Source organism: Bombus fervidus, chromosome 1 (genome assembly GCF_041682495.2).
Source record: "Bombus fervidus isolate BK054 chromosome 1, iyBomFerv1, whole genome shotgun sequence".
Lineage (NCBI taxonomy): Eukaryota > Metazoa > Arthropoda > Insecta > Hymenoptera > Apidae > Bombus > Bombus fervidus.
The window spans coordinates 15,982,343-16,007,884 of NC_091517.1; the positions used below are offsets into that span (position 1 = coordinate 15,982,343).

Genomic DNA, 25,542 nt, shown 5'->3' on the forward strand with positions numbered 1-25,542 from the left:
AGCTAGAACACCATCGCAGTGAATTTGTTTGTATGTTCTAGAAGATCCTATATTTATTATATATTTGTTCGAATTTGATTTAGACAAAGATATAATATTAGGCAGTAAAGCAAAGATGACTATTTTTTCAGGTCTCCTCATTAAACTCATAGCAATTTTCATACGAACGTGCGGAACTGCAATTAATTTTAAAATGCGAAATTCTGAAAGTCTAAATCAAAAGTTCTACCAATACGAATAAAAACTTCATTCATTCAAATATACGCGTAGTGTAACGAATTTTACTGACTATTAATCTCAAATTGTAATCACGCGCATCGTCCACTTTACAAAGAACGAATTGACACCGATTTTTACGATGACCGAATTAATATCATTCGATCGACTGGAATTGTCAGAGTTTAATTCGATGATAATTAGTTGTAACGAGGTAAAAAATTCGAAGAATTAAATGTAAATGGAGTAGTAACGACGAATTTCAGAATGGAAAAGCAATCGCGAGGTCACATATCGCGGGACTATGAGTCAGGCTTAAAGGGGAAACTCAAATATCGAGCAATCCGTAGCTGTACGCGTTTTCCGACCATCTTTTAGCAAAATCTTGTGAAATTAACCTGTTTAAACTCGATGTCGCTCTTTGTCGCCACAATTTGAAAAATTTTAGAGCAAATTGCGAAGAAAAGCTCGTGTTTTAGATAAGAAGGATCTTTCGTGATTATTTTGTAGTGAAGATAAGAAGATGTGAGAAGTAAAATATTGTTTGTTACGTAAATTATCGTTAGATTTTCTATGTTGAATGATCTTTCACGTGCAAGGATCGAAAATTCTCTATAGAGACGACACGTTCTCGAAAAAATTTACAAGATATTTTGTGTATAAAGATCGATGGTTTTTATAGGCATCAAAAGTTATCTCTAAAATCTTAAATAAATTTCTGATATACAATTCTGTGATAGTTTATGTATGTTCCTTTTTAAATTAGGTATTTGATGATTTATTTACATTTCTTTTTCAATCAGGTATTCGATGGTTTACTTGAATTTCTTTTTAGATTAGATATTTACTAGACACAGAATTAGGCGAATTGAAGCGGTGAGAGGTCAGCCTCCCGTAGAACACCGGCTTCACACCGGCATAAGTATGTAGAACAAATTTCTAATTCACCTCTTCCCGTTGCACCGTCCATTCCACGTGTAAACCATGCAGAAAACTGTGCTCTGCTAACTAGACCGTGTTGTAACCGAGGCGGGTATGGCACATGATGCTCACTTTTCGTCTTCCCGCTCCACTAAATCGCCCATTACACGCATTTCGTTCCTCTAATCCGTTGTTCGCTTATCGAGCTCTTAATATCTCGAAATAATTCATAATTTATAAAACAAACCTGTTTTTTTAATACTTCCATAGTATAAGTATTTACACGAAATCGTAATTTTGGTAATAATGGGAAAGAAGAAAGACAAAGATGGAAGGAATAGAAAGAATAGAACAATTCTGCATCAATGTGAATTTCTCATTATAACAAAGAAATACAATACATTTTTAAGCGATTTAATATAATAATGTATATGTATATCATTTAATACACCACGATTTCTAAATCCTATTCACGAAGAAGGTTATGGGTTCATAAGAATATTTTATTTTAAATGATACCATCTTGCAATAGACGATCATCGATACCAGTCATTGCTGGCACCAAATCTTCTGATGTCACATTGATATTTTGAAAAATAGCTTGCAATATTAACAATATTCAATGTTCCGCTAACATTCACGATCCACGACCGATTCCTTGAGACATCTCACGCTAGTCTTCTCCAGCTCGTGTGAGATTTTATTATCTACGCTTGTTCCATATTCTCTGCTCGCCCCCTTTCGATCTTACCTTATCCCTTTTCGACTGCTTCTCTCACCTTCTCCCTCTTCTCCTTCGATTCGTTCTCTCGCTCCACGTTTCGCCCCCGTGCACCAACGCTTTATCTCTGTTCATCCCTGACCAACGTTCTCCTGGTGTGCGGACTGTTCCTCTCCCGTCTATCGTCACTCCATTCGTCCCTCTTTATCTTCACTCTCTCTCTCTCTCTCTAGTCTCTTCCACGTCTCTCCTCTCTCTTTTCCTCGCAGTCTCTAGCTCCACACCTCCGCTTAATAATACACACCAGCCAGCCAGCCGCTACTACAACAGCACACCAGCGGCACCGACAGTATGGCATACCACTTTATTGATCTTCTTTCCCCGCTTTCACAGGTTTCAACCCGAATTTTCCACCACTTTATGCAAGCGTCGCCCTCCTGCCCGTTTGTACGCGCTACCCCCTACCCCCCCCAAAACGCTCGGATTCATCCCTTCGACCGTCGATAAATCGAACCACCGAACGAATCGTACGTTTGACGAAGGAACGAATCTCCAAGTCGATTCCAAGGGATCGACACGTGGAGAAAGTCGAACAGATGCCTGGAAGGGGCGTCGTGATCTCGCGATTTTTCGAAGTCGGTGTTTCGCGGGATGTAAGATATAAACGACATTGTACGGAGCAAGATGTAATAAAATTGTAAATTGATCTTTGCTTTACTTTGCTGTCCTTGATTTGACTTTACCTCGCCTTGCCTTAAAAGTTTTTAAATAAAGTTTCACGGTATCGAAATATTTCCTCGTATCTTATCCTAGATAATCGCTAATCGTACATGTACTTTCAGCAAATGGGATCTAAGTCCCATTTCCATCTTATGCAAATCAAAAATTCTCTTCTTTCTCCGATCTTTCTTCCATCTTGGAGTAAATCTTACAATAAGAACAAACAAATCGGAATACGAACAAAGGGGCCACAGTTTGCTCGACTGCAATCGTAGCATGCTTCCCTTGCTCTGTAATTCATTTTCATAACAATACGAACTTCATTACATAATTACGTGGCAATTTTTCACCAAAGCAAAAATCCATGATTGCAAAGAACAATAACTTCATACGATAGAACGGGAATGTATTGCAATACCTGGCAACCAACGGAAACACCGTATCAAACGATTTGCAATCGTTTGGAAAAATAGTCTTACAATATTTAATTCGTTTTCTGTTCTCGTTCGTACCATTTACTCAGCGAAATTAATTAGCATTCACGTTGTGGCCATAAGGTCCACCAATGCGTTTCGATATTTCAAAGTCGAGCGTATGTATAGTCGCGTGGATGTTGAAGAAGAAAAGTGGAGGAGGCGTTGGATACACCGGTGGCCTGGTTTCTTGGGATCATGGAAGGTGTTCTCCTCGGCTGACGTGTGTAAACACTGTTGCTTGCTTGAATCTTCCTTGCTATCCTCTCTCGAGCATCGTCTTTCGTCATCTTCCCTTTTCTCGATGGTTTTCCTCCGCCTGGCTCAGGCTATCTCTGCTTTTAGTCGCTGAAAGGGCAGCATCGGTGAAAGAAAGTATTTCGGATGAAAGAGCTTTATGCCAAAGCGAAACGAAACATCGTGGTTGTGTATTGTAATTAAGTGGAAGAGCTCGACTTTTGCAATGACTTTTGTGTAATTGCTTCTCCGATCTGGACTCTACCCTCTTCGTTAAAGCAGAGATTCTTTAATTGAAGAAGAGGAATTGCTAATATTCGGAATTTAAGCAACTATTGTAATTCGTTCATGGATGATTTATTAGGAACGAAGTAACAGCGTAATGAGGGATGGAACGAATGCAAAGAGATTAATAGCTTGTTTTTTTAAAAACATTAAGAGGAAATTACGATTATTTTGCGTAATTGTTTCACGTGTTAGAATTGGTCAACTGAAAATTGCGGATTCCCTCTTATTCGTTAATCTTTGTCAAAGGAACGAGCTCTTTGAATTTTTGCATATAGGAATCGTGACGAATAACTAAAGAAAGTGAGAGAAATTCCTCTTCATAAAAAGTTATGTTACTTTCCTCTTCCTCCGAGCCGCACTCTGTGAGTTTATCAATGTGCTGACGAATTATTTGATATCTGTCGCGCGATGGTAAACATGTTTGTATTCACAGGTTGTCTTCGACCGTCACCGAAGCCTGTGACCTTGATACAAGTCATTATCACGTTTAATTTTATTTTTTTAAGAACGTTTGCAGTTACAAACGTGTTTCAATTTTAAGAAACATCCACTTACACGGGGAAAAAATCTGTTATCTTGACAGCCTCGAGGAAAGAAAAGAATTTTATAAGATCTTGAAAGAAACGTCTAGATGGCCTTTGATTTATATGAAACTTGGCAAATCGAAAATAATGGTTATTCTAAGATTTTGGTCGAGGACGTATTCGCGTCGATGAGAGCGATATTCCATGGTGACATTGCACTTGAACAAGATATCGACTTTGTATCAAGCAAGTTCGTCAGCGCGGCGGTGGCTTGTTGGCCGTGCACTGCGCTGACGTAAGTGTTCTGCAGTTTCGTTATCAGGTTGGCATAAAAAGCTTCGATAACGAGAGAATACTAGAGATTCGTCGTGCTATTGTTGGGTCAGAGCAACTCGTACATAGTTACGTTCTTTACCAATGTGTTATTTAGAGAACGTTTTGAATCGGTCTAAATTCATTTCTCTTATTTCGTTGATTAATTCTTTTGACGTTTGAACCATTTTAGATGTCAAACCCGAATTATCTGGTTATTCGAACATACTTGGTCATCTTTGATTAAATTGTTTGTCCATTCGTTAGTGAATTTTTCGGCGGTTTATTTTACATTTATATTAATTTTATTATGAAGTTTATCGCATATTACAGTGTTAAGATATAGGATTATTATTGTACGAATAGAATGTAAAAACATCGCGATAGGAATTAAGTTTCTGATTTGACTTCGAATGAATTATCTCTGAGCCAATGTAAATTATGAAGATATAAAACTGTATAATTATTCCAAGAAATATCGATTCCATATCGATTCTGTGAGAGGTAGAGCAGAAAAAAAAAAGAACGGAGAAGATAAAGAAATTAAAAAGATTAAGATATCGCTATGTTGCGATTTAGTATCACGTAAGATACTTTAATGATATTAATTTTTATTAATAAAAGAAGAAAGCGCGTTTTTAATAATAATGATGTATATCAGTATATGCTTCGTACTTTTAACAATTTTCTTCGTAATTTATAAAATTATAGATTCAGTTACGATAATTTAAAACCGAATTTTTTCATGGGCATCTACTTCTCTTAGTTTCGTTCATTGTAATAGAATACAAGGTAGTCCCATTTCGCTAATCGTCAAATTATTCTTAATATGACTAATATTGAATGCACAGAATCGTAGAACTTTCAATTTCAGAGAAACATCGATGTTTCTCGCATTATCATACTGGCACATCAATCTATCACACTTATGTATAGAACTACGTTATTATACTCTTGATTGATGCAATAGAACTTCGTTCATAGCATACATCCTCTAATTAGTTTTAAATACTGTGATTTTGCATTCCTGTTCATACCATACGAATAAACTAATAATCAAACCTTCCTCTTTGTTCCAGGTAAGTGGTCTGGCAGAATTTTTATTTCTCCATCTAAACAACGCAGATTCGTGGGTAAGACAAAATCTTATTTTATAATTATCAAAAGGATTACTGCAATAAGGAGACAGTTCTGAGTCTCAATAATTTGTAAAAACCAGCAAAGATCAACTTAAAATCAATCAGAACCAAAACGCTCTTTTAAACATAATATAAATTCATAGTCAACTGATAATTCATACTAATGATATTTTGCATTTTTTAAATGTAAAGCCTGCATGGTTTTTTCTTCGAATAAATACAATTTAAATATTACAGCCACCTACCACCTTATTTCTACAAACTCTCTATTTGCGATCTATCGAATCTTTGTCTTCTTTGTATGTCTCGCGCTTTTCTATCAACTGGTTCGTTTCTCATTCATGGTCAATCCTAGCCGCTTATTTCCATGGAATCCCATTTACCGAGAACGGATCTGTTTAGCCGGGGCGACGAGCGTGATTCAATTACGTGGATGTGCGATACCGAGCTCTGCTCGAGAGGAGGCATAGTTGTACAAACACGCCATCGGTTCGTGCTCACTTCTAAGGCTCTAATGAAAACAAGTAGGTAGTAGATGTCATTCCACGGCAGTGATTCTCATTAATAGCCGGACCGAGCAGTGTAATTAACCGATCCTCTTCTCTCCTGGTAACACACAGTTGGAAGGACACAGTCGATCGTTCGGCGTAACTGTGATGCGTTTGTGAGCCAGGATCGCCCGAGAAGCTGGCAATTAGAATGGAGAACGTTGTTACCAGGCATCCGTGGAAATTGTTATAATCCCAGGTCTGGTTGAGTTACGAAATAAATAAATGCTCTCGTAACTGTGGCCAATGGGAACGGTCTCGCGCCAAGCCAGATACTTTAAATTGTCTGGCATGCAAACGCCTTTTAGATTCGATCTCCGCGACGTGATTTCGAATGTCGTTTCACGAACCGTTATATGTCTGGAGAGAAGTGTTCTTGAATTATTGAGAATATTTCTGCTGTTCTTTCTGTCCGGGCTTTTGTGGAAGAGCTGGATTCTTGTGGAAGAAAACTTTGTAATATTGTTTATTATCTGTGTAGCATATGCAGGTGCACAGATACTTGTAGACAACTTTTGTAAATATATTATGTTTCTTATACGAAATATTTTGAAGTTACATTAACGCTATTATGAAAATGGCTATTCATAATTTTTTAATAAACGTATGTTCGCAGTAAGCGTCTTGTAATTGCGATATACATTTTCAGATTTGTTTCAAATATCTGCCAATGTACGTGGTGAAGAAGCTCGGTTCTCATATTGGTGCTAATGAAATTTCAAAATGCTTTACATAACACACATGATATATACATAAAAGTAAAGAAACTATTCAAATATTATACTTTCATGAGCTACTGTATACAATAAAAATTCAATCGGCAGTAGATCTGTTAAAACGTCGCTCGCAACGAGCAGGTTAGAACGCTTTAAAAAGCGCAACCTGGATGAAACGTTTCTCTATCGCGTCACTGTAGATATCACTATGCACGCGTAATCTTCACGCCATGTTTCTTGTCCCGCTCGTTCTCTCCGTTACGCGCGTGGTTTTGTTCCATCGCGCACGCGCTCTATACCTCGCGTTCGTTTAAATAAACGTGACTTTAAGAGAGGAACGTTGGCTGGTCGCGTACGCGAAGCGAAGACATCGGCGGGTCTGGATCCTTTGACGCTTTTACTTTTCAGTTATGCGCCGGTTAGTCGCGAGCAAATCTCGGTCTGGCCGACCAAGTGGAGGCTCTTTGTTCGCCGAAGGAATTCGCTGACGACAGGTTTCGCTGGAATCGCGCACGCCTCGAGATAAATCGGCGCGCTGCCGAGTGAGCGCGCGTAATTGAAATTTGTCAACCTTAAGAGGCTTTTTGCCACGAACCGTATGGAACGGTTGGCTCGTTAGCGCGGCCCAGGGGAAAGGCTAGAGAGGGGAAGAATGTAAAAATGTTCCGCGTTATTTCAGTTCCTCTTCGGTGCTTCCTTTTTGAGACTCGTTTATTTAACCCTTTGCAGGGCGTGCCGGTTTTCGCGTGGAACGACCTCGCGTAAATTCGCGAGACACGCGGGTCGCGTTTGATCTTCGCTGAATATCACGGAAGGCATCTTTTTGTTAGTTCAAATTGAAAAGTAATGACGAGGAACGGTACAAAATATGTATTATTTATTGAAAATATTCCATTTTAACGAAGATTTTACTCTATTAATCTACTTTTACTAGGTTCGATGAATTTAAAATGAAATTGAAACACTTTCAGGGTATTCAATGGTGAAATGTTACTTCAGAATTAGAGTTAAAAAAGAAATTTAGAGTTGAAAAATTTAATTACGAATAGAATCTGTGTTTGTTGAATCGGAACCATTATCTGTGTCACGAGTATGACTGGAATTAAGAAGAGGAATGTCTATGTTGATGCAGAGAAGGAGGTGTACTCGTAACTTATAACGTGGTTCACCTAAACACTTAATACAAACTCAAGCTCAACCTCTCTCGAGTCTACACCGCGTCTTAATCTTAATCCAAATTTAAATTCTAATACAGATCCAGTTCAAACTAAAAGTCAGATCAATTCTAACTGTAGATCTCTATTAATCTCTTGAATTAACAATCTAGTAGAAACTGGGAGATAGGAGACTGGTTAGAAATTTATATTTACGTGCTCTGTATATATCCGAAACTTACATATACACAATTTCAGAAATTGAGAAGTAGCGAAGAATCATGTTTACATCAAAGAAAGTGATAACTTTTGTCAAATTGTCGATATCATTCTCCTTCAATTATATCAAAAGAGATTAATAATTATCGCAAATGATATGTCTAGTAACAATGGTAACAAGAGTACAATGACAAACAAACAGAATACGACTGAAAAATCTACACGTACATAACATACAAGTCACGCGCGTGTGGAAGATTAACCCGAAGCACGCAAACAATAAGAATCCGTTGCATTGACGGAGGATGAAAAGGCGTCCCGAGCAATAATTGTTGCGATAAATAGGCGCGTGGCTGCACGGGCTGAAGCAATGGAACAGAAAATCAGTCGGTTCTGGCTGCAGCCGTGTCGCGAAGGAGGTCGATAGAGAAAGAGGGAACAAGTACTCTTGCATTCCGATGAACAGCAAACCTAGAAACAGGAGGGACTGGCAGGGTGACAAGTCGCGAGGAGGGAGAGGAAGAAAGCGAGAGAAAAGGTAGATCGCAAAGGAAAAAGACGAGGATAGGGATAGAACGAAGGGAAAGAAAGGAAAAAAGAAGGAGAGAGTGATCTCGCAAATCAGTAGGAAGGCGGCATCGACCTCTTCTTCCGCCATCTTTGTTACTCCAACTACGTTCTTCTTCGCCCGTTCTTTTTCCACCTTCCTCTGCTTGTTCCACTCGCGAGAGTCCTTTCTTTTGTGTGTGCATTGTGCGGATAATACCGGTGCTGGCTTCTTTTACGTGACTGTGGGCGAAAACGAGCCAGCAGATACCGCTGAAGAAAAAAAAGGAAGCGCGATCGGTATTCTCGCCCGCTCTATCCTTCTCCCTTATTTTTTCCCCTCTTCCCGTCTCTCTTCTTTCATTCTGCGCCTCTCTCCTGTCTTCCATGCACTTTCGAAAATAGTCTAACCTAAAAATATGCGAGTACTGGAGGCGTGGCGGCTGATGGAGAGAAACTCTTTCGTTCGCCCGTAGAGAAGTCGCAGTTCGAGATTCGCCGGACTATCTCGATACGTGGACTGTATAGGATTATCGATGACTGACAACTTTTAATAATTCACCGTCACGAAAGGGGAAGACGGGTGTCGTTAATTGGATTTATCGATAACTGAGGCTCTTGTCTCACTGGGGATGAATCGAATTAATCGAAATCAAAGAATGAAACGACAAGCTGTGCATATGAGAATCGGGCCGTATGGTATAATTGTCTTCTGTCGATTTTTAGCTTCGGTTGCAATAATGTTTTAAAAGTTTCCTTTGTTAAAAATATATTATTAACTCTTGTTCTTACAACTTTCAAACATAAAAATTTGTAATCATTTCACGTATACTTCCAGCCAAAATTCTTTTCGCTGGACATATTTATTAAATGTTACATATTAGATATGAATTCAAGCAAATAAATATAAAGGGAAAGCGAAATGTTATTCGATGTTTGAAAAAGTTACACCACAAAGTGGCAGGTCTTCGGTTATCCGGAATTAATTGGACGACATATCTATTCATCGAACGGTTGATACTTTTTTCGAATAACGATTACGTTCCAATAGGAAAAAATTAATAATTTAAAACTTCAGTTGGCTAGTTTGTCGGTCTTATGTTTGGCTGATATTTTTTGATTACAAAGCCACTGTGGTCCTTATGAACCGGTCTATTTTTAATTTGTTTCGGCTATTGCTATAATAATACCATTGAATTTAGAACGTTATATTCTTGGTGCATCAATGCATATACTATAAAAAAATATTTATTATTTATTAACAACAATGTTATTTAATTGTCCAATCAATGTATTAACACATAAATTACGAACAGACGTTTATCTAAAAAATGAATAATCAAATTGTGCTTAATTGGATAATCAAATTTTTCTGTGTTTTAACCGGCTTTGTTCAATTACCCATATTATTCTGGGATTTTTTAAAAACAAAAATTCAGTTCATGTATTCGTTTCGGTAGACCCATACACTTATAAACACTTATACTAAAATATCTTATACGTTAAAAAGAATCTTCTCTATGTTAAAACGAATAATCACAGAGAAACTGTCAGCGTTAAAACAATCAGCGTCTAATTTGAAAGAATTACAAGGTCTTATTTCAATGATTGCTATTAAAAAACAGATTTTAAGAAATTAAGAAGTTACTTTATAATCAGTATGATATTACTAAAATTTTGTATATGTCAAATTCCTTGTACCATTAGCATATTATTTCATCTTGTAACTTATATGTTTCATAGGAATAGTGAGACACATATCGTTATCGCTTCGTCACCGCATCCGAGTTTCTTCCCCTTGTCTTTGGTTTTCTCGCGTTCTAATCTCCCCTTATCTGTATTATATCCCTAAATCGGTCCGTATTTTTCTCTATGTTCCCCCATCGTTGACGAGAATATCCACCATTTCGATACCAGAGTAATACATTGTGAACTAAAATGTTCACAGTTTCTCCACTAATCGAAGCCCGCATTACTTCCAAGAGCAATCCTGATTACCTCTTGATTCAACGAAAACTCATCGCTTATATCATTTACTTGAAAGGGTAGATATGGTTCAGCTCGTAAAATTTATTTCTCCAATTAAAAACGTTAAATGGATTCTAAATTGGTATCAGTAAGTATGCAAATTGTAATTGTCTGCTAAGATAGAACTCTAATTTTGGGAAAAGAATTTTTAGGAAAAACAAATGCCTCTTTCAAATGTTCCATTGCTCTAAACGTCTACTATCTTCCATTCTATAAATCAAATATTTGGAACAATTTTTTAACCAAGACCACGATGAAAATTCTTTTGAAAGAAATGAAATACATAGAGAAATTTCACTCGAACCATGAACGGATTAGCTTGCTTATGGGGTATTAATTTTCTTGATAAAACGAGAATAAATACACCAGTTCATATTCAGAGACTTAAGTCACCAAAGTATCGTTAAAATTGTCTGGTCCGGCATTCGTATTAATTGAAATGCAACACGCGGAATCTAGCATGCAAAGAATGCAGCGGACGAGCATCAATTGCGCGGGTGATGTCGTGATATGAGGCCCGTCTTTATGATACCGTGTCGGACATTTAATTACAAATGCCACCTCGCCATTCTAGCTTGTCGTGATATTCGTACAATATCTGCACGCGACATCCGCGTTGTTAATATTGCCTCTCATTTCGAAGATGCATATCACCGACTAACATTAGTGGACAAATGCTCCAATGAATCTTCGATCCTTAATCATCGCGCTTGGCTCGTATTCGATCTAACCGCGATAATTACTTTATACGTGGGTCGAAGTTAAGCGCGAATTATCGCTTTCGAGGATGTGGAACGTTGGAACACCTGATCTTAATGTATCTAACCGTAATGAGAAGTAAAACATGGCTGACTCTATTTTCAAGTTTAGATATACAATTAATAAACCAACGATCACTTTGATCTGTTATTTTCTTTTTCTATGCAGTAATTAAAAATGTCTACCGTAAACAAGTTTTTCAATTGATCTGCTATAATCTGATTGCTACAGATATTCTTTAGAATTTATTTAGTCTATTCATGTTTAAAATATGTTGGTATATACTAATTTGCTATTACGTTCAAACGTTATTCCGTGAATTATATTGGCAATATGAAACATAACCGCGATTCAATATTAAGCCGTTTAAATTGATATGCAGTTTAGAATAATAGTATTTGATCTATATAATTTAACTTAACATATCCAATTACGATAAACCGATCTGCTTTAATATTGTTAACCTATATACAAACATTCGATTTCAGACAAATGTCATATGTAAAGAGAAAAGAAAAAAAAAATAAGAAATTTATCGTAGAGATACCAATCTACGTTTAACTCGGAGCCATACCGTTGCGTCGACACGTCACGCTCGCGTGAAGTTTAAATTAGGTTGAGTATCACTGGCGGATTTGTAATAAGTGCAAGCGGAGCGATACAGATGCGTCGCTCTCGCAGTGGTCCCGTTTGCGCGCTCGCGCGCCTTCTCCTCCCGTCGAATCCCAGCGCACCGTGAAACCGTGATGACGCAACGGCCAAGTGTTGGTGGAGGTTGGGAGTGCGGGCGACGTGTCGCGAATGCGTCTGTGTAAAAGCTTCGCTGCCAGCTGCACGGCAGCCGCTTAAGTCGCGTTCGCGACCCATCATCAAGGGTGCGAATGGCTCCTATCATTTGTATTTTTCTCGAGTCATTAACTTTGTATTTTGCTAGATATGCAATTTATATATATTATATATATATATATAATACAAGTGCATACAAATCGTTATAAATAAGTTTGAATTTGTTCCACATTACATATCACTCCGAGAAAAGTGAAAATATTGTTAATAATAGTATCGCACAGGAAATACATCGGTCAACTTCATAAATTGACAACTAAGTACAGAAAAGTGATAATATTAGATACAGCGTTCTTTAAATCGATCTTAGAATTTATTATTATTTATACCACCTTTGATTCTTCAGAATCTGATATCATTAATCGCGTATTTATGAAATTAAATTAAATGATCAATTTACATTTTGAAAGATTGGATTGATAATAACAATTAATGTTCGCGTTATTGACACGGATCTAAAATCGCTTGTATCGATCATGGAAATATCATTATCGACAAGTTATTTCTTTTAAAGCTTTCCTCGTCACGGCGAGAATTTAAAGAATACTACACATGGTCATAGCGCGTAACAATACCCGTCGATCCGTCACTCACGTTGCCTTACTGTTCTCACAGTTCACGGTGCATCATATCGACTCGGCTTCCTTCGGCCGCCGCTGCACTGACAGCGTGTGTAGGACTATGGTAACTATACATGATAGACGCGTTGCGGTACATTTACCTACCGTTCAAGTGGTTGGAGGTTCTGAATCCGTGAACCTCTTTGCAGCAGTCGATGGCATCATACGGGCGGTGTAAAACAGGCAAAGAGGCAACAGTACGATCGAAACGAGCGCGAATCGGAGTCGAAGTTGTAGTCGGAATCGTGACGAGTTGCCTCGGGTCGGCTCGGGTCGCCTCGGGTTTGGGACGAGCATAGCCGAACGCGTGCCTACGTGCGCGCTTTACCACGACGACGCGGCGCGGTGCGACGTGCCGTAGCGGGACGGGACGAGCGAGACGACACAAGAGGATACGAGACGAGACGAGGCGAGACGATACGAGACGGAGCGGGACGGCGCGTGGCGAGGGAAACGAGGCGAAGCGGGGCGAGGCCAGTCGAACGGAGCCGAGTCAAGTCGAGTCGAGTCGAATCGGAAGGAGAGTCAGTGGCTGGCGACTCCTCGGGGCGTCAGGTTTGTGTTGTGTGGGGTTTGTTGTTCTTTCGCGCTCCTTGCAAACCACGTGCGCAGCTCCGTGACAGCTCCGTTCTAACGGACGTTCAGAATATACGGAGCTACAGTACGACACGGCATTTCGTTTATTGTGATCGAACTGCTTGACATTTCCGAAGGAACTGGAGATACTTTTAGTCGAAAATTAAGTTTTTAAGGGAACGTTGCTCGAAGAGGACTGAAACTCGAAAGTGTAAATCGTTTATAGTTATAATACACACTTTTTGTATACTTATCGTGAAGCTAAAGTTGAAATTTTAAAAGTGGTATCGCGCGAGCCACGAGCGATAATGCATGTTGCAGATAGGCGATGTTTAAACTATCGGATTCAATGTGGAATTTCTCTTTGGTATTAATACGAATAAAGTGTTGCTCCAACGATTACGAGTAGCACCAATAAATCGCAAGAACACGTTTTAAACTATCTCTAGAGATTCGTCGATATTATAAATTAAAATTTGTCACGAAGACTTGGCTACGTGCCCTCGACGGTTATCGCAGCTGAGACTTTCGTTAGCAACTCTTATCGTGCTTACGAGAATAACCTGACCGCACAGCGCAAATATTATGAATGCAGGAATCCTCAAATCGTGTTGCGAGTTAAAATTGCGATCCCTGCTAATCGGGACCCAAACGTTGCGAATCTCGAAGTACATTCGGATAGAAGTGTCGCCAAGGACGAGTGAAATTCTTCGAATTTCTTGAAACTCAAACTTCCACGAATTTCCACCTATACTTCCTTCCAATCTAAGAACTAAGTAAAACTAAAGTTAACAAGAAATTAAACGAGCGAAAGTAACTAAATCGGTGCGTGATTGAGTCGGCAACGTACAAAGTGAGTGGACCGTGGTAAGGTAAGAATGCAAGGCGGGTAAATTAGTTGCGGAACAGGTACGTTTGCGACAAGAAACGGAATAATAACGACTGTGGCCGGAAGAACGAGGAAACGAGAGAAGAAGAAGAAGAAGAAACAGACGGAAGGAGGTGGAGGAAGGTGTTCTCTTATTTGTAAAGCGACTGAACATAGACGTAGATAACCACTGCGGTGAGATAGAAGAGGAACGGAGAGAGGAAGTGACACGATCGTGACACGACATAGAATAGAACGAAGAGGAGTCACGAATAAAGATAGAGGGGACGCAAGAAAGAAAGAGGAAGAAAGAACAAGAGAAGAAACGAGTTTGGCAGAACGAGAACGAAGGAAGGAAAGAACGATCTGTTAGAGCAAGGGAAGGGAGCGAAGAGAGAGAAGATTTCTGGGCACGCGCACTCCACCTGCTAGCGTGTAGTGGCACGCGCCATATCCACCCCCTCCGCTGCTGTGGACGTTCCGTTCCCCTCACCGCGCGGCAGCGCCGCACTCCGCCGGCCCCTCTCACGCCGCAGTCCCTCTTTGGCGTTACCTCCTGGTTCTACCGCAGCCGTCGCCGCCACCGCCACCGCCACCGATTCTTCCCTCCCCTTTCCCTCCCGCAATCCCCCTCCCCTCGTCCGACTACCCGACATACCCGCTCGATCTCCCCTCGTTCCTCGGTGCCTCTTCTCCTCCCGCGGGAATCCCCTCCCGTGCGCCCCTCACGCGTGCCACGGTTTCGAGACCGGGACGCGCGGGAGTCAATCGCTCGCGGACTTCGATAGGACGAGCACCATAGAGGTCCTTGCTCTTCCTCTCTTAGAACGCCTCTCTGTCCGAGCGCGTTCTTCGCGCCTCGTGTCACTGCGATCTCGTGTGCTTTCCGCGTTCTCGATCTTCTCCTGGCTCTGTTTTCTTTCTATCGGTCCGCTTCTTCCTTTCGTTTCGTGATTCCTTCCGTTTCTTCTATATCTTAGAAACGAAAGTTTGGACGGATTTCGAGATCGAGAAATTTCGGAATATATCGCGACGCAGTTTCACAACTGTTGCATAGCACCGAGTGTGACTGATTCGAGTAAAAAGGGGCATAGGCGCACTTAGAGAAGACAGCAGAGCGAACAACACGTTGCGTGGCGCGCCTCGGGACACCGCGTGGTCGTCGAACGAGAAACGCGAGTACCTTTCAGTAGTCGGAAGCCTGGCATTCAAAGTTCACAGTGAATTTTCACGATCGGCTCGGTAGACGTGATCGTAACACACAGGGGCAAAAAAAAGGGTTAACCGTCCGCGAAGAGCTGCCGGCCGATGTTTGCGTATGAAAAAACCCAGTCGTCCTCTTCCACCTCTTCCTCTTCTTCTTTCCGGCGTTCGCCTGCTGGCAGGGGGGCAACGTGTCGGTCGATCGCTGTATAAAGAACAAAGGGCCAACGGCGATACTAACGACGACGAAGACGACGACGAGGAAGACGAGGAACGAGGACGGCGACAACGACGAGGAGAAGAACGTGGGAAGGGAAAAACGTAAGAAGGAGGAAGGAAAGCGGACGAGAAAAATAAAGAGTGGGGGGCTGACGCGTGCTACTACCGCTGTTACTTCCAACGCAACAAAAATAGTTCAGTCCCCGCGGTGGAGGAGAGATAGCCAGCGAACCAAAAGAGAAGGGAGATAGTAATGCCAGAGGAAAGAATAGGAATATCGGAGTTATCGTAATATACACACGCACACGTGCAACTTGCACGTTATCAACGTAAGGAGACCACGTATAATATGAGCGGCTGTAGTGAGTGCAACTTTCGGTGTGCTGATGACGCATTGGACAGTGAGTAAGAGCGAGAGCAAACTACTTTCGAGATAAACACGAGACGAGATTCGTCACGAGCGAAAATAAAACGGAGATAAATTAGGGCCCGAATCGTGCGTGGAGCGAACAAGACGGAAGAAAAAAAAAAGAAAAGAAGAATTTTATTCCTGACGAGAGTAAGATTTGGCATTCCTCCCGTTCCCTGTAGTGCCAGCGGTGACAGAGAGTGTGATGCGCGTGCGATCAGCTGTTCGAAGCCGCGACGTGCACCGTGCTTCTCTCCCGTTTGATCGATTGTCGTCCGTTGTAAATTTTTGATACGATATTGGTCGAAATTCGATAGATCGAACTTCGATTGCGACGACCATCACGCTTCTCGTCTTCATATGCGTGTTTCGAGTCAATGTTCCCGAACTACCTGTTGACGATTTACGAGGGAAAATCGACACGGTCTGTTTCGACTTAATTTAACAGTCGTGCTGTTGTTGGAAGTAACGTGGACAGCTTGATTCTCATTATTCATTCAAGAGTTTATTCGTAATAGTTGATTCAGTGGTATCATCGTGACATGGCACAAAAACCGTCTAAGTAACTTCCCTTCTTGTCAGTCATTGTGTTAGTAAATACAAGAACCACTGAAGATCGGTATATTACAGAAATCGTTGTTATCATGTGTTCGATAACATTTCGCGGGAACAGTGTGAAATCTTTCGCACGGACGTGTGTATTACCGGTTGAAAAACATTAACGTGCAAAAAATTGGTGGCGTGCTTTACAAGTATTTAGTCATTGAAAGGAAATCGAATATGCGACTGGTGAAACTTTTGGTGGCGGTGCGGCGCGCCGAGTGTTTTTCGGAGTGAATGTTATCGAGACGTTGTTAGTATACGTCTTATCTGTCGCTCGCATCAGTGGAGTGACAGAGAAAAAGAGGAAGAGGAAGAGGGGGAAGGAAAGAAAGAGACTCGACGGAGTTCGGAGGTCACGGAACCGTTGGACGATATGCGGCACGCAAACTCGTTTCGACGAGCTGAGAATTTCGGCCCGCGGATCCAAGCGGCGCGCTCGCGTCGTCCGGACGCCAATAGCGACGTGAAACAGTGGTGATATGCTGGTCGAGGGACACGGGAACGTCGATTCTATTCCCGGCGTCTTTTTCTCGCCGGTTGCGTGACGTTCGACTGGCGGCGAGGAACAGAGTATTATAAACCGTACGCGGTGACGTTCTCGAGCGCGCGCGCGCGCTAACCTCTACTTCGCTGCTGGTGTGATAGCTAGTCAAAGTGATCGGAAGGGCATTACGTTTATTATACGGGCATCGGAGCAGTTACATTGTGTACAATAGAAATAACGTAGTAAGAGTCAGAGGCTTCATTGTAAAGTGTTAAGCTGTAAAGTAAGAAAAAGAAACTAGAGATATATCGTACATGTATATCTTTTCTAGAACAACGTACGATTAATAACGCAACAAAGGTGAAAGAATCGTTGTCATTCAACAAGAAATGCTTGTGTCGCGCTGATCGAATTATATCGTTGTGAAAGAAATATCTGAGCATACTAGTGACTTTTTCGCCACCTATTTGTTGTGTATGCGCCGTTACGGGACTTGCAAGTTCGGTTTGGTTACGCGCGAAAGAAAGTTGTTGTCGGTGGTGGCGCGCTGGTGGTGGTTCAAGCGTCTCCGGAAAAGCGCGGAAGACACGACGAAAGCGAAAGTACAGCGTTTGCGTTGGCGCGTTCCAGAAAATGACCTTCAAGTTCCGCTGAGAATCTTCCATAATTCGAACAGAGAGAAGGAAGATGTATTTGTAACGACGACAACTGTTAACGCGTATCATCATCGTGTGAAAAAAAGGACATATTCGCTGATTAACGATAGTGTATTAGTGCAGATATTCTAGTAACAAGAAGAAGCCATCGGAGGAGGGGCATGGTGGGCACCCACCAACCAGGGCCACAGGCCCGGGTGGCCCCCCTGTAACAAGGAAATCTCTCGCTATCGAGCCGTTCGTGCTTCATTACATTGCCTGGAATGATGGTATGTCTATTTGAAAATAATATTTCTTATCTATCGTCACTACGTGGCGCGCGTGTGTCATCGTTTGTTTTGAGTCTAGCGTGACTCATTAACTGTATTCAATCGGACTATTACCTACTCTCTTGTATTTCGTGTGTTTGCTGACAAATCTAAATATTACCTTTTTAACAGCCTTTTACGCGATTGAATGATTAATGTTCAGTCATTGTTTTGAAAGGTTTTAACTACTATAATTTTCTGTTTCTAAATCTGTTTTTGTTTTTCTTTTTGTTTCTCTTTTTTTTTCTTTTTTAATGTGAGGTTAGAAACATTTGCAATTTTAACAATTGATCGTTAATATTTATTTTATTGATAATAATTGATGATAAAAATAACGAGCATATTAGCAATTTGTAGTGCACAGTGAATGCACAAGTTGAATTTCTAATTCTGAGAGGGAAGAGTTAATTGAATTTAACTGTCAGAATCGTTCATAATTTAATATATAGTTTAGAATAAAGGGATCGGTATTCAAGGGGTTCAAGTTTGGCGAAAAATAACGTCCCACGAGCAAGTTTTTCTGCTCGCTTCCAATAGCAACGTAGATAAAAGATATCGATTCGTGAATTTTTTTGTTTATCTCCAACCGTGTCCGCAACTTGGAGCGCGCACGAAATGTCACCAGATAACGGAAGTTCCGGGACGATAAAAATGATTCAACTCCGAAAAATCGACAGAAAGTTGCGTTCGTCTCACCGAAACGACGCTGGTGTATCTGCGATCATCCATACATTCGATCCTTTTTCTCTTGAAACGACACTGGTTGAAATCTATTACAAGTCTTACCCACGCGATAGGCACTCTAGAAGATTCAAAGAAACCGGAAACGTCTGACAGCCATAACTGTATTGCACCACGTACACCAGTTGTTTGTATTGAAATTGCGGTGCGTGTCTCTTCGAGCATAACACGGACGTATTTATTATACCGTGACTTTGTACACCGGTACTCGTCGATGATCGAATACAAATATAATATATAGGGACTATGGTGGAGGATTTCAAAGAATTTTAGTACCTTGGAAGCTTTAAGAACCTTATTTCATTATATTATATATAATTATCATTTATTTATATAATATATATTATTTATATAATAATTACTTTTCTTTGCAAAACTTTACTTGTCAAGCTTTTTAGACTGCTAAAAAAAATTTTGTAAAAATCGCGATACATATCAAAATGCACTTGAAATCATTCACAAATATAACGATCCAAATTTTAGGCAAAAGAAATTTAAAAATATGACGTTTCTCGTATTGAAAATCAAAGTAAAAATCTGGGAAGCAAGAGAGAAAGAGATGCAGTGGCTATTGATTTAGTTGTAGTTAGGCCGTTGGCTTCGCCCTCCGCCCGAGAAGCGTCAAGATCGCATGCACATGCACACACGTAGAACAATAGATCGACTGTCGTCTAACGGCATTCTAGCGGTCGGACGACCGATAATAGGGGCATCCAGTGCGAGCGCTCTGCGGACATTCCGCGTTTCTCTGTCCCAGGCGCACCGGTTCCGTTGCACTAATGACTGGTTCGCGATCCGGGGCGTTAGTCGGGAATCGGCCCATCCCGGACGATACGGTTTTCCACGGTTCTTGAAAGCCGTTCGTTGGTTCTCAACGGACGAAAGGCAGATTCACGTATACGACTATATTATACGAATTTTCTTTCTCAAAGTATTGATTTTACCTTTTAAATAATTTTTATATATTTTTAATACTGTTTCCAAAGCATGGAAACTAACCCAACAAATTAAAATCACCATAATTAATGTCTGACGATTAACATTTAAATACTTGTTAATGCGTTATAGCCAGAAGTTGTTCTTTGATATTGTAATATTTAATATTTCTTTTATATCTTACAATACATTTATGTTACTATACTTTCGTATAGCGTACAAAGTATTAATATATAAATATACATAATATACTAACATTAGAGTAACTAAGACAATGTACACATTTAAATATCTGTGACCCGTAAAATGGCTTCTGATATTCAAATCAACTTCTATAGATATATTCTCAAAATGTGAATAATCTAAATATCTAACAATAAGCCGTGCTTTTATTACGCTTGAAATGTAAAGCATTCGAAAAGAAAATCATTTTCATATGCGGTGTAAAGCGAATGGCGATTAGCCAATCCGCAAAAACGACGGTCGCGTGTTCTGTTTGGCGAAGGGGTTGCACGGTGGGACGTTGTCGCCCGCGCGGCCAGGCGCGTCCCGATTCCGGCGTGTCATAACAGGGGAATGAGCTCTCCGCTCGGGTGGCCGGCTCATGGCTGCGCCACGGAATTATTTATACCGCTTGATTACACGCGTTGCGACGAGCCGCGCCGAACAGACGACGGAAACGACCGAAAGCTCGCTCGGAGACTCTATGCGAGCCACGCTTGCCGTTCTATCGCGCACGCATCGTTCTATCGGGCATCGATGCGAGGAATCCGACATACTTTGCTCTCCTTCGCGATATCGAACAGACGATAACGAGGACGACGTACATCGGGAATGAAAGAAATAAGGGACGACGGAAAAGAGACTGCTTTTTACGGTTGAATTGTCTCGTGCGCTTTTCCCCCTATATTCTTCCATTTATCGATTTTTATAGTATAGAGAATTCTGGACATTAATTTCCACGATATTGTTCAATTTGGCGAGTAACGTTTTTTCTTGAATGTAGATATACTTTGTGAAAAGTTTCTTGCGAAGTATTAGCAGTATCTCATATTGTAATCGACTGCATGAAGGCGCGAAAGTGAAACGCGTGCGCTCACACGGAAACGCTATCGCCTAAATAAAGTTTTAAGGACATTTTAATATTTATGGACACAGGAGGGTCGCGTTTCGGACGCTCCAGTTCGCGAATGCACGACCAGTAATAAACCTGTTTGCCGGCCGCGGTGTAATTTATTTTAGAAATACGTGGGTGGTCATCGGGAGAGAACGAATTTATTCGGTCGAATCGTGAAGAAGTTGATAACATGTCTGGCGGTATCCTTGATAATTTATTGGTTCCTTTCTTCTCGGCTGGTTCGTTTCATTCTATTCTGTATCATATTTTACTTACTTTATTCTTTGTGGTTTAACAATGACAAAAAATAGAGCCAGTTTACGTTTATATTTTTACATCGATGATATTTATATAATTACATAACTGTTTCTCTGTTATATGAAGATCAAGGTTTCCTTAGAACCTTGGAACTAGGTCAAGAAATTATATCGAAATGGTTAGATGTAGAAAAATATGAATCGTGCCAAGTATTCGTAGGTTCTTCATGCCGATCTTACGTGAATAATATGCCAAACCATGCTCTTATTCATCCAAGAGGAATTACCTAATAAAATTAATCATACGTATGTGTGCCACTTGTGACTCACGTGACATAATTTCTGTTAAATTTCTCGAATCGTACCTTCGTGTACAAGATTCGGGTGAATCAGATGCATATTTCCTGTGTATTTTCTACAAATACGTCGTAACAAGATCGGTAGCTACTCGAGGACTATTAATTCTCTTGGTACGCGCGGAGTCCCGTAATTCTCGATTCGAAGCACCGAAATACGCCCGGTTGACCTTGCCGCGTTATTAGGCTACGCTTTAAACGAGATTTCAGCGTCTTGCTGTTCTGTCGATAGCTCCGGTGTCTGTGCCGATATATTTAGCTTCGTAGCAGGGTATCGCGGATCGACGATGCAGAGGGGCGAATCTCACTGAAAAGGCGATAGACAGCGTTAGAATCGGCTTTTGCAAATACACGTACTCGCGCGAACAAATGCAGAATATTTGCTAATATAATAATTTTTGACATTCGGGTTTGAAATATTCTTAGTATTCTACAAAAATCGTCAATGTTATATATTGCCCGTACATGTATTAACAAGAAAAACGTGTGTACCTATCTATATGACGATAAAGTGTATCTATAAATATATGTATATTATTTAGAATATGTGACATTGAATCATGCAACTAAGGCTTTTTATCATTGAAAGCATCTGATTGTTTTTAGCTCTTTCAACATTCTAGGAAAGTCGAGTTCTACATTTATGAATTATTGGCATCTCATTGTATATTTTTGTAGCTTCGATACTCCCATTGCAGATCCATGGAATTTTCCAAGCTGGTACATACCATTTATCCGGTGATACATTCTTTCGTCCGATCCGTTCTATAATTACAATTTATCTTCGGATAACGTTTCCTGAGATGTCTATTTGCTATAGAACGTTTTAGAGTAACCCGATGAGATTCTGATGGAACGTTTACAAGGTCATAATCATGCTTCTTTTTTGTTGTATTCGGTAAAAGAAAACTTTGTTTTCTTCGCTTTTAAGCTGTCCAACGATATCATGATAACATGAAAGAACGATCTAGGTCACCGAGACTTTCTGGCCTCTTTCTTTTGATCGAAACTGAAGGTTAGAGAGATATTTCTTTTTTCTACATCATTCAGCGTGAATTGCTATAAAATAATCATATCCAGAATGTACTTGAGTCTTCGAACCCTTCCCTTTATTATATTGTTTAATTAATTCGTCGGTATTTAAAATATCCCATCTGTTATTTCGAAGTTGGAGAAGACTAGAATTTTATCGATTTCCTTTTTGCTATCTTTGCCTTTTTTCGTGTAATTTAGAATATCGTATCGATATTTCGTGACAGTCTGTATATTATAATTTTATTTAAAAACTAACTTTATAATAAATATTTCAACGTATGTTGAGAAATAAGAAAAGTGCTAGACAGGACATACATAAATACCGTGTGCTTTGAAAAGACACATAAAATTTATATCCTCACCTCTGCTCAATCTTTCTGAAATATTCTGTAATAAAAATCTCATAAAAAATAAAAATCTCCGAGGTCACATCTAGAAATCCAAGATCATATGTCAGAAATAACTTTAATCAAATGATACTGATCCGTATGTATCGCGCCAGCCGCAGACATTCTTCGCGGTGCACGCGTCCGGGACGCACCGTAACTTGCGCTGGCGTCATTCAAAGTGTTTTCTCTTGTTGGTCACTTGGTTTCCCCGCTCCTCTACTCCGATTTCCGCGACGAACGTCGTCGTCGTCCGGTCGAGTGTTTGCGCGCGCCGCTCCTCGCGACGCGGTCGCACGTTTTATGACCCGATAAACTACCGTGTTCCTCAGCTAATTTTCACTGTGACGAAAAGTCGTTCCGGCCATGAATCTTAACCAGCCCAGAAATATCGCGACCTGCGATTGCAGTGATTTCTTTCTCCATCCTTCTTCGTGATGTTTTTAAAGAATATTCTTAACATACGGATTAGACGATTCGAAGAACGACGTGGATCAGAGATAAAGACTTGTATCTTAAGTTTAGACACGTCAGAGTCCAAGATCGGCGCTTTACTAAGAAGAAAGCCGAACTTGATGGTTCTTTGAAATTTCTTGAATGTAAGGGTGCTCATAACATTAAGTGGGCCTTATGAATTCCGATAAATAAATTTTTATTATATGATAGCTTATTATGTGGTACATATCCTTCTATTGTTACAATCGGTACCGAAATGGTTTAACACGTTAACTGGATTCCTGTTGGTCCTGAATCAATGCGTAAAAAAGATCACAGAAAATTTTACAATTTTACTTTCCTAATATTCCATGTAAAGTATACACAAGGTTTTACAATATAGGAGAAAATTCTACATGAAAGTTATTGATTACGATACAATACAGTTATTTAGATAACGAAGATCCAGTAAACAGCGAACGTGTTGACCTGAAATACTACAGTAATTTTCCAATTACACAACTCATTACAACAATCCACCACAAAATTTCAACTACTAAACGAATTAACTTTCGCTTATCATTTCACTTATTATCTTGATCCAATTCTCCTTCGCACTCATCCCCCAAACTCTCTCAAACCATTCCAGTGCCAGCCCAGTAACCGAACCAAATACTAATATCACTTTCAGAGCCAGAATCACGCGTTTTCAATCATACTATCGCACGAAACGTCGCGTAGGTATCTCAGTGTCGTAAAGACGGTTTATTGGTTCCTTGGTTTTCTCTCGAAGGGGTAAACGGAGCACAGACGGTAAGGGGTAAAAGACAGAGGACGAAGGGTGAACGGCTGATAGGGGTGAAGAGCCGAGTAGAGGTGGCCGAGAAACGTTCGCACGAAAGCTCCTACCCGCTTAGCTTTCCTTCTCGCGAGGACTCGAGCGTAGAGAGCAGGGTGGAAAAGGAGAAAGGGTCGACGAGGTTGCGGAGGGCGGAGGACGCGTAAAACCTCCGGCCACAGATCGATAGGGAAGGTCGGAGGTGTGTCGTGTCTGTTAGACTTTGGCTCGAACTCGCGATTACGTAGCCAACCTTTGCCGTGCTCGCTCCTCGTGTCGCGCGCACCGACCACGAGGAATCGGTCGAAAGCCACCTGGAAAATTCAACTCTGCCACGCTAAATGCCGTCAACTGGCCTTTCATCCTATGTTCGACTGTATTGGTCGCAAAATTCTCGCGATATCGCTGTTTGATCGACCGTGATTATGCTCGATGTATGATGTCCAAGGGTTGATGCTCTTAACTGGTTTCGTTTGTGGGGAGGACTGTGTGGAAACGATTGGGTGTAAAACGATTGGATAGTGAATATTGGCGGAAACATGTGGTTGTTATGTGCTGAGATTAGGGATGGCGTTGGTATTGAGTTATAGCTTTGAAATTTGGGGTTCAAGTTCGATTATGTTATTTATTAACTTATTTATTTTGAATGTTTTGATTTTTCTTCAATATGCTCGAGAATATAGGATATCTTATTCAAGCAGAGATTTAATTTCTTTTTTAAAGTAACGTGGCTATATATACTAGATATGTATTTAGTGAAATCATTAATACAAAAGAATAAGAAAGTGATATCATTTATGTCATTCTTTTGTAGTGGTTAATTAAACGATTCTTTAATTCCTCCAAACAATATAATTTTATTCGTTTATTTTATACACGTATCATAAAAGCAAAGTCGTAAATATAATGTTGTAATAAAATCAATTTAACAAACACAGATAAATGATATATTCTCCACGAGGATAACAACTAGGTAATCTTGAAAATGAAACAGCTCAAACCACATAAATATTTCGTTGATTACCACGATACAATTCCACGTAATATACAGAATAGCTCCTTTTGAGAATCGAACCAGCTATTTCAAATAGATATTGTATTAGTAGGAGAACTATAAATCACGCGTTC

At 40.2% G+C, this 25,542-nt stretch overlaps 1 protein-coding gene across 6 annotated transcripts in view; it reads left to right on the forward strand.

The window, feature by feature from the left end:
* Mam (neurogenic protein mastermind) overlaps positions 1–25,542 on the forward strand; it is a 249,876-nt gene that overhangs the window by 109,453 nt on the left and 114,881 nt on the right. For 2 of the 6 annotated variants that reach the window (XM_072004469.1, XM_072004479.1), the window contains exon 1: positions 13,514–18,274. The exons of the other annotated variants lie outside the window; for them this stretch is intronic. In XM_072004469.1, coding sequence (XP_071860570.1) covers positions 18,269–18,274 — 6 coding nt within the window. In that variant the 5' untranslated portion in view covers positions 13,514–18,268. Of the gene's footprint in view, positions 1–13,513; positions 18,275–25,542 lie in introns of those variants that run through there. 6 annotated transcript variants of the gene reach the window in all.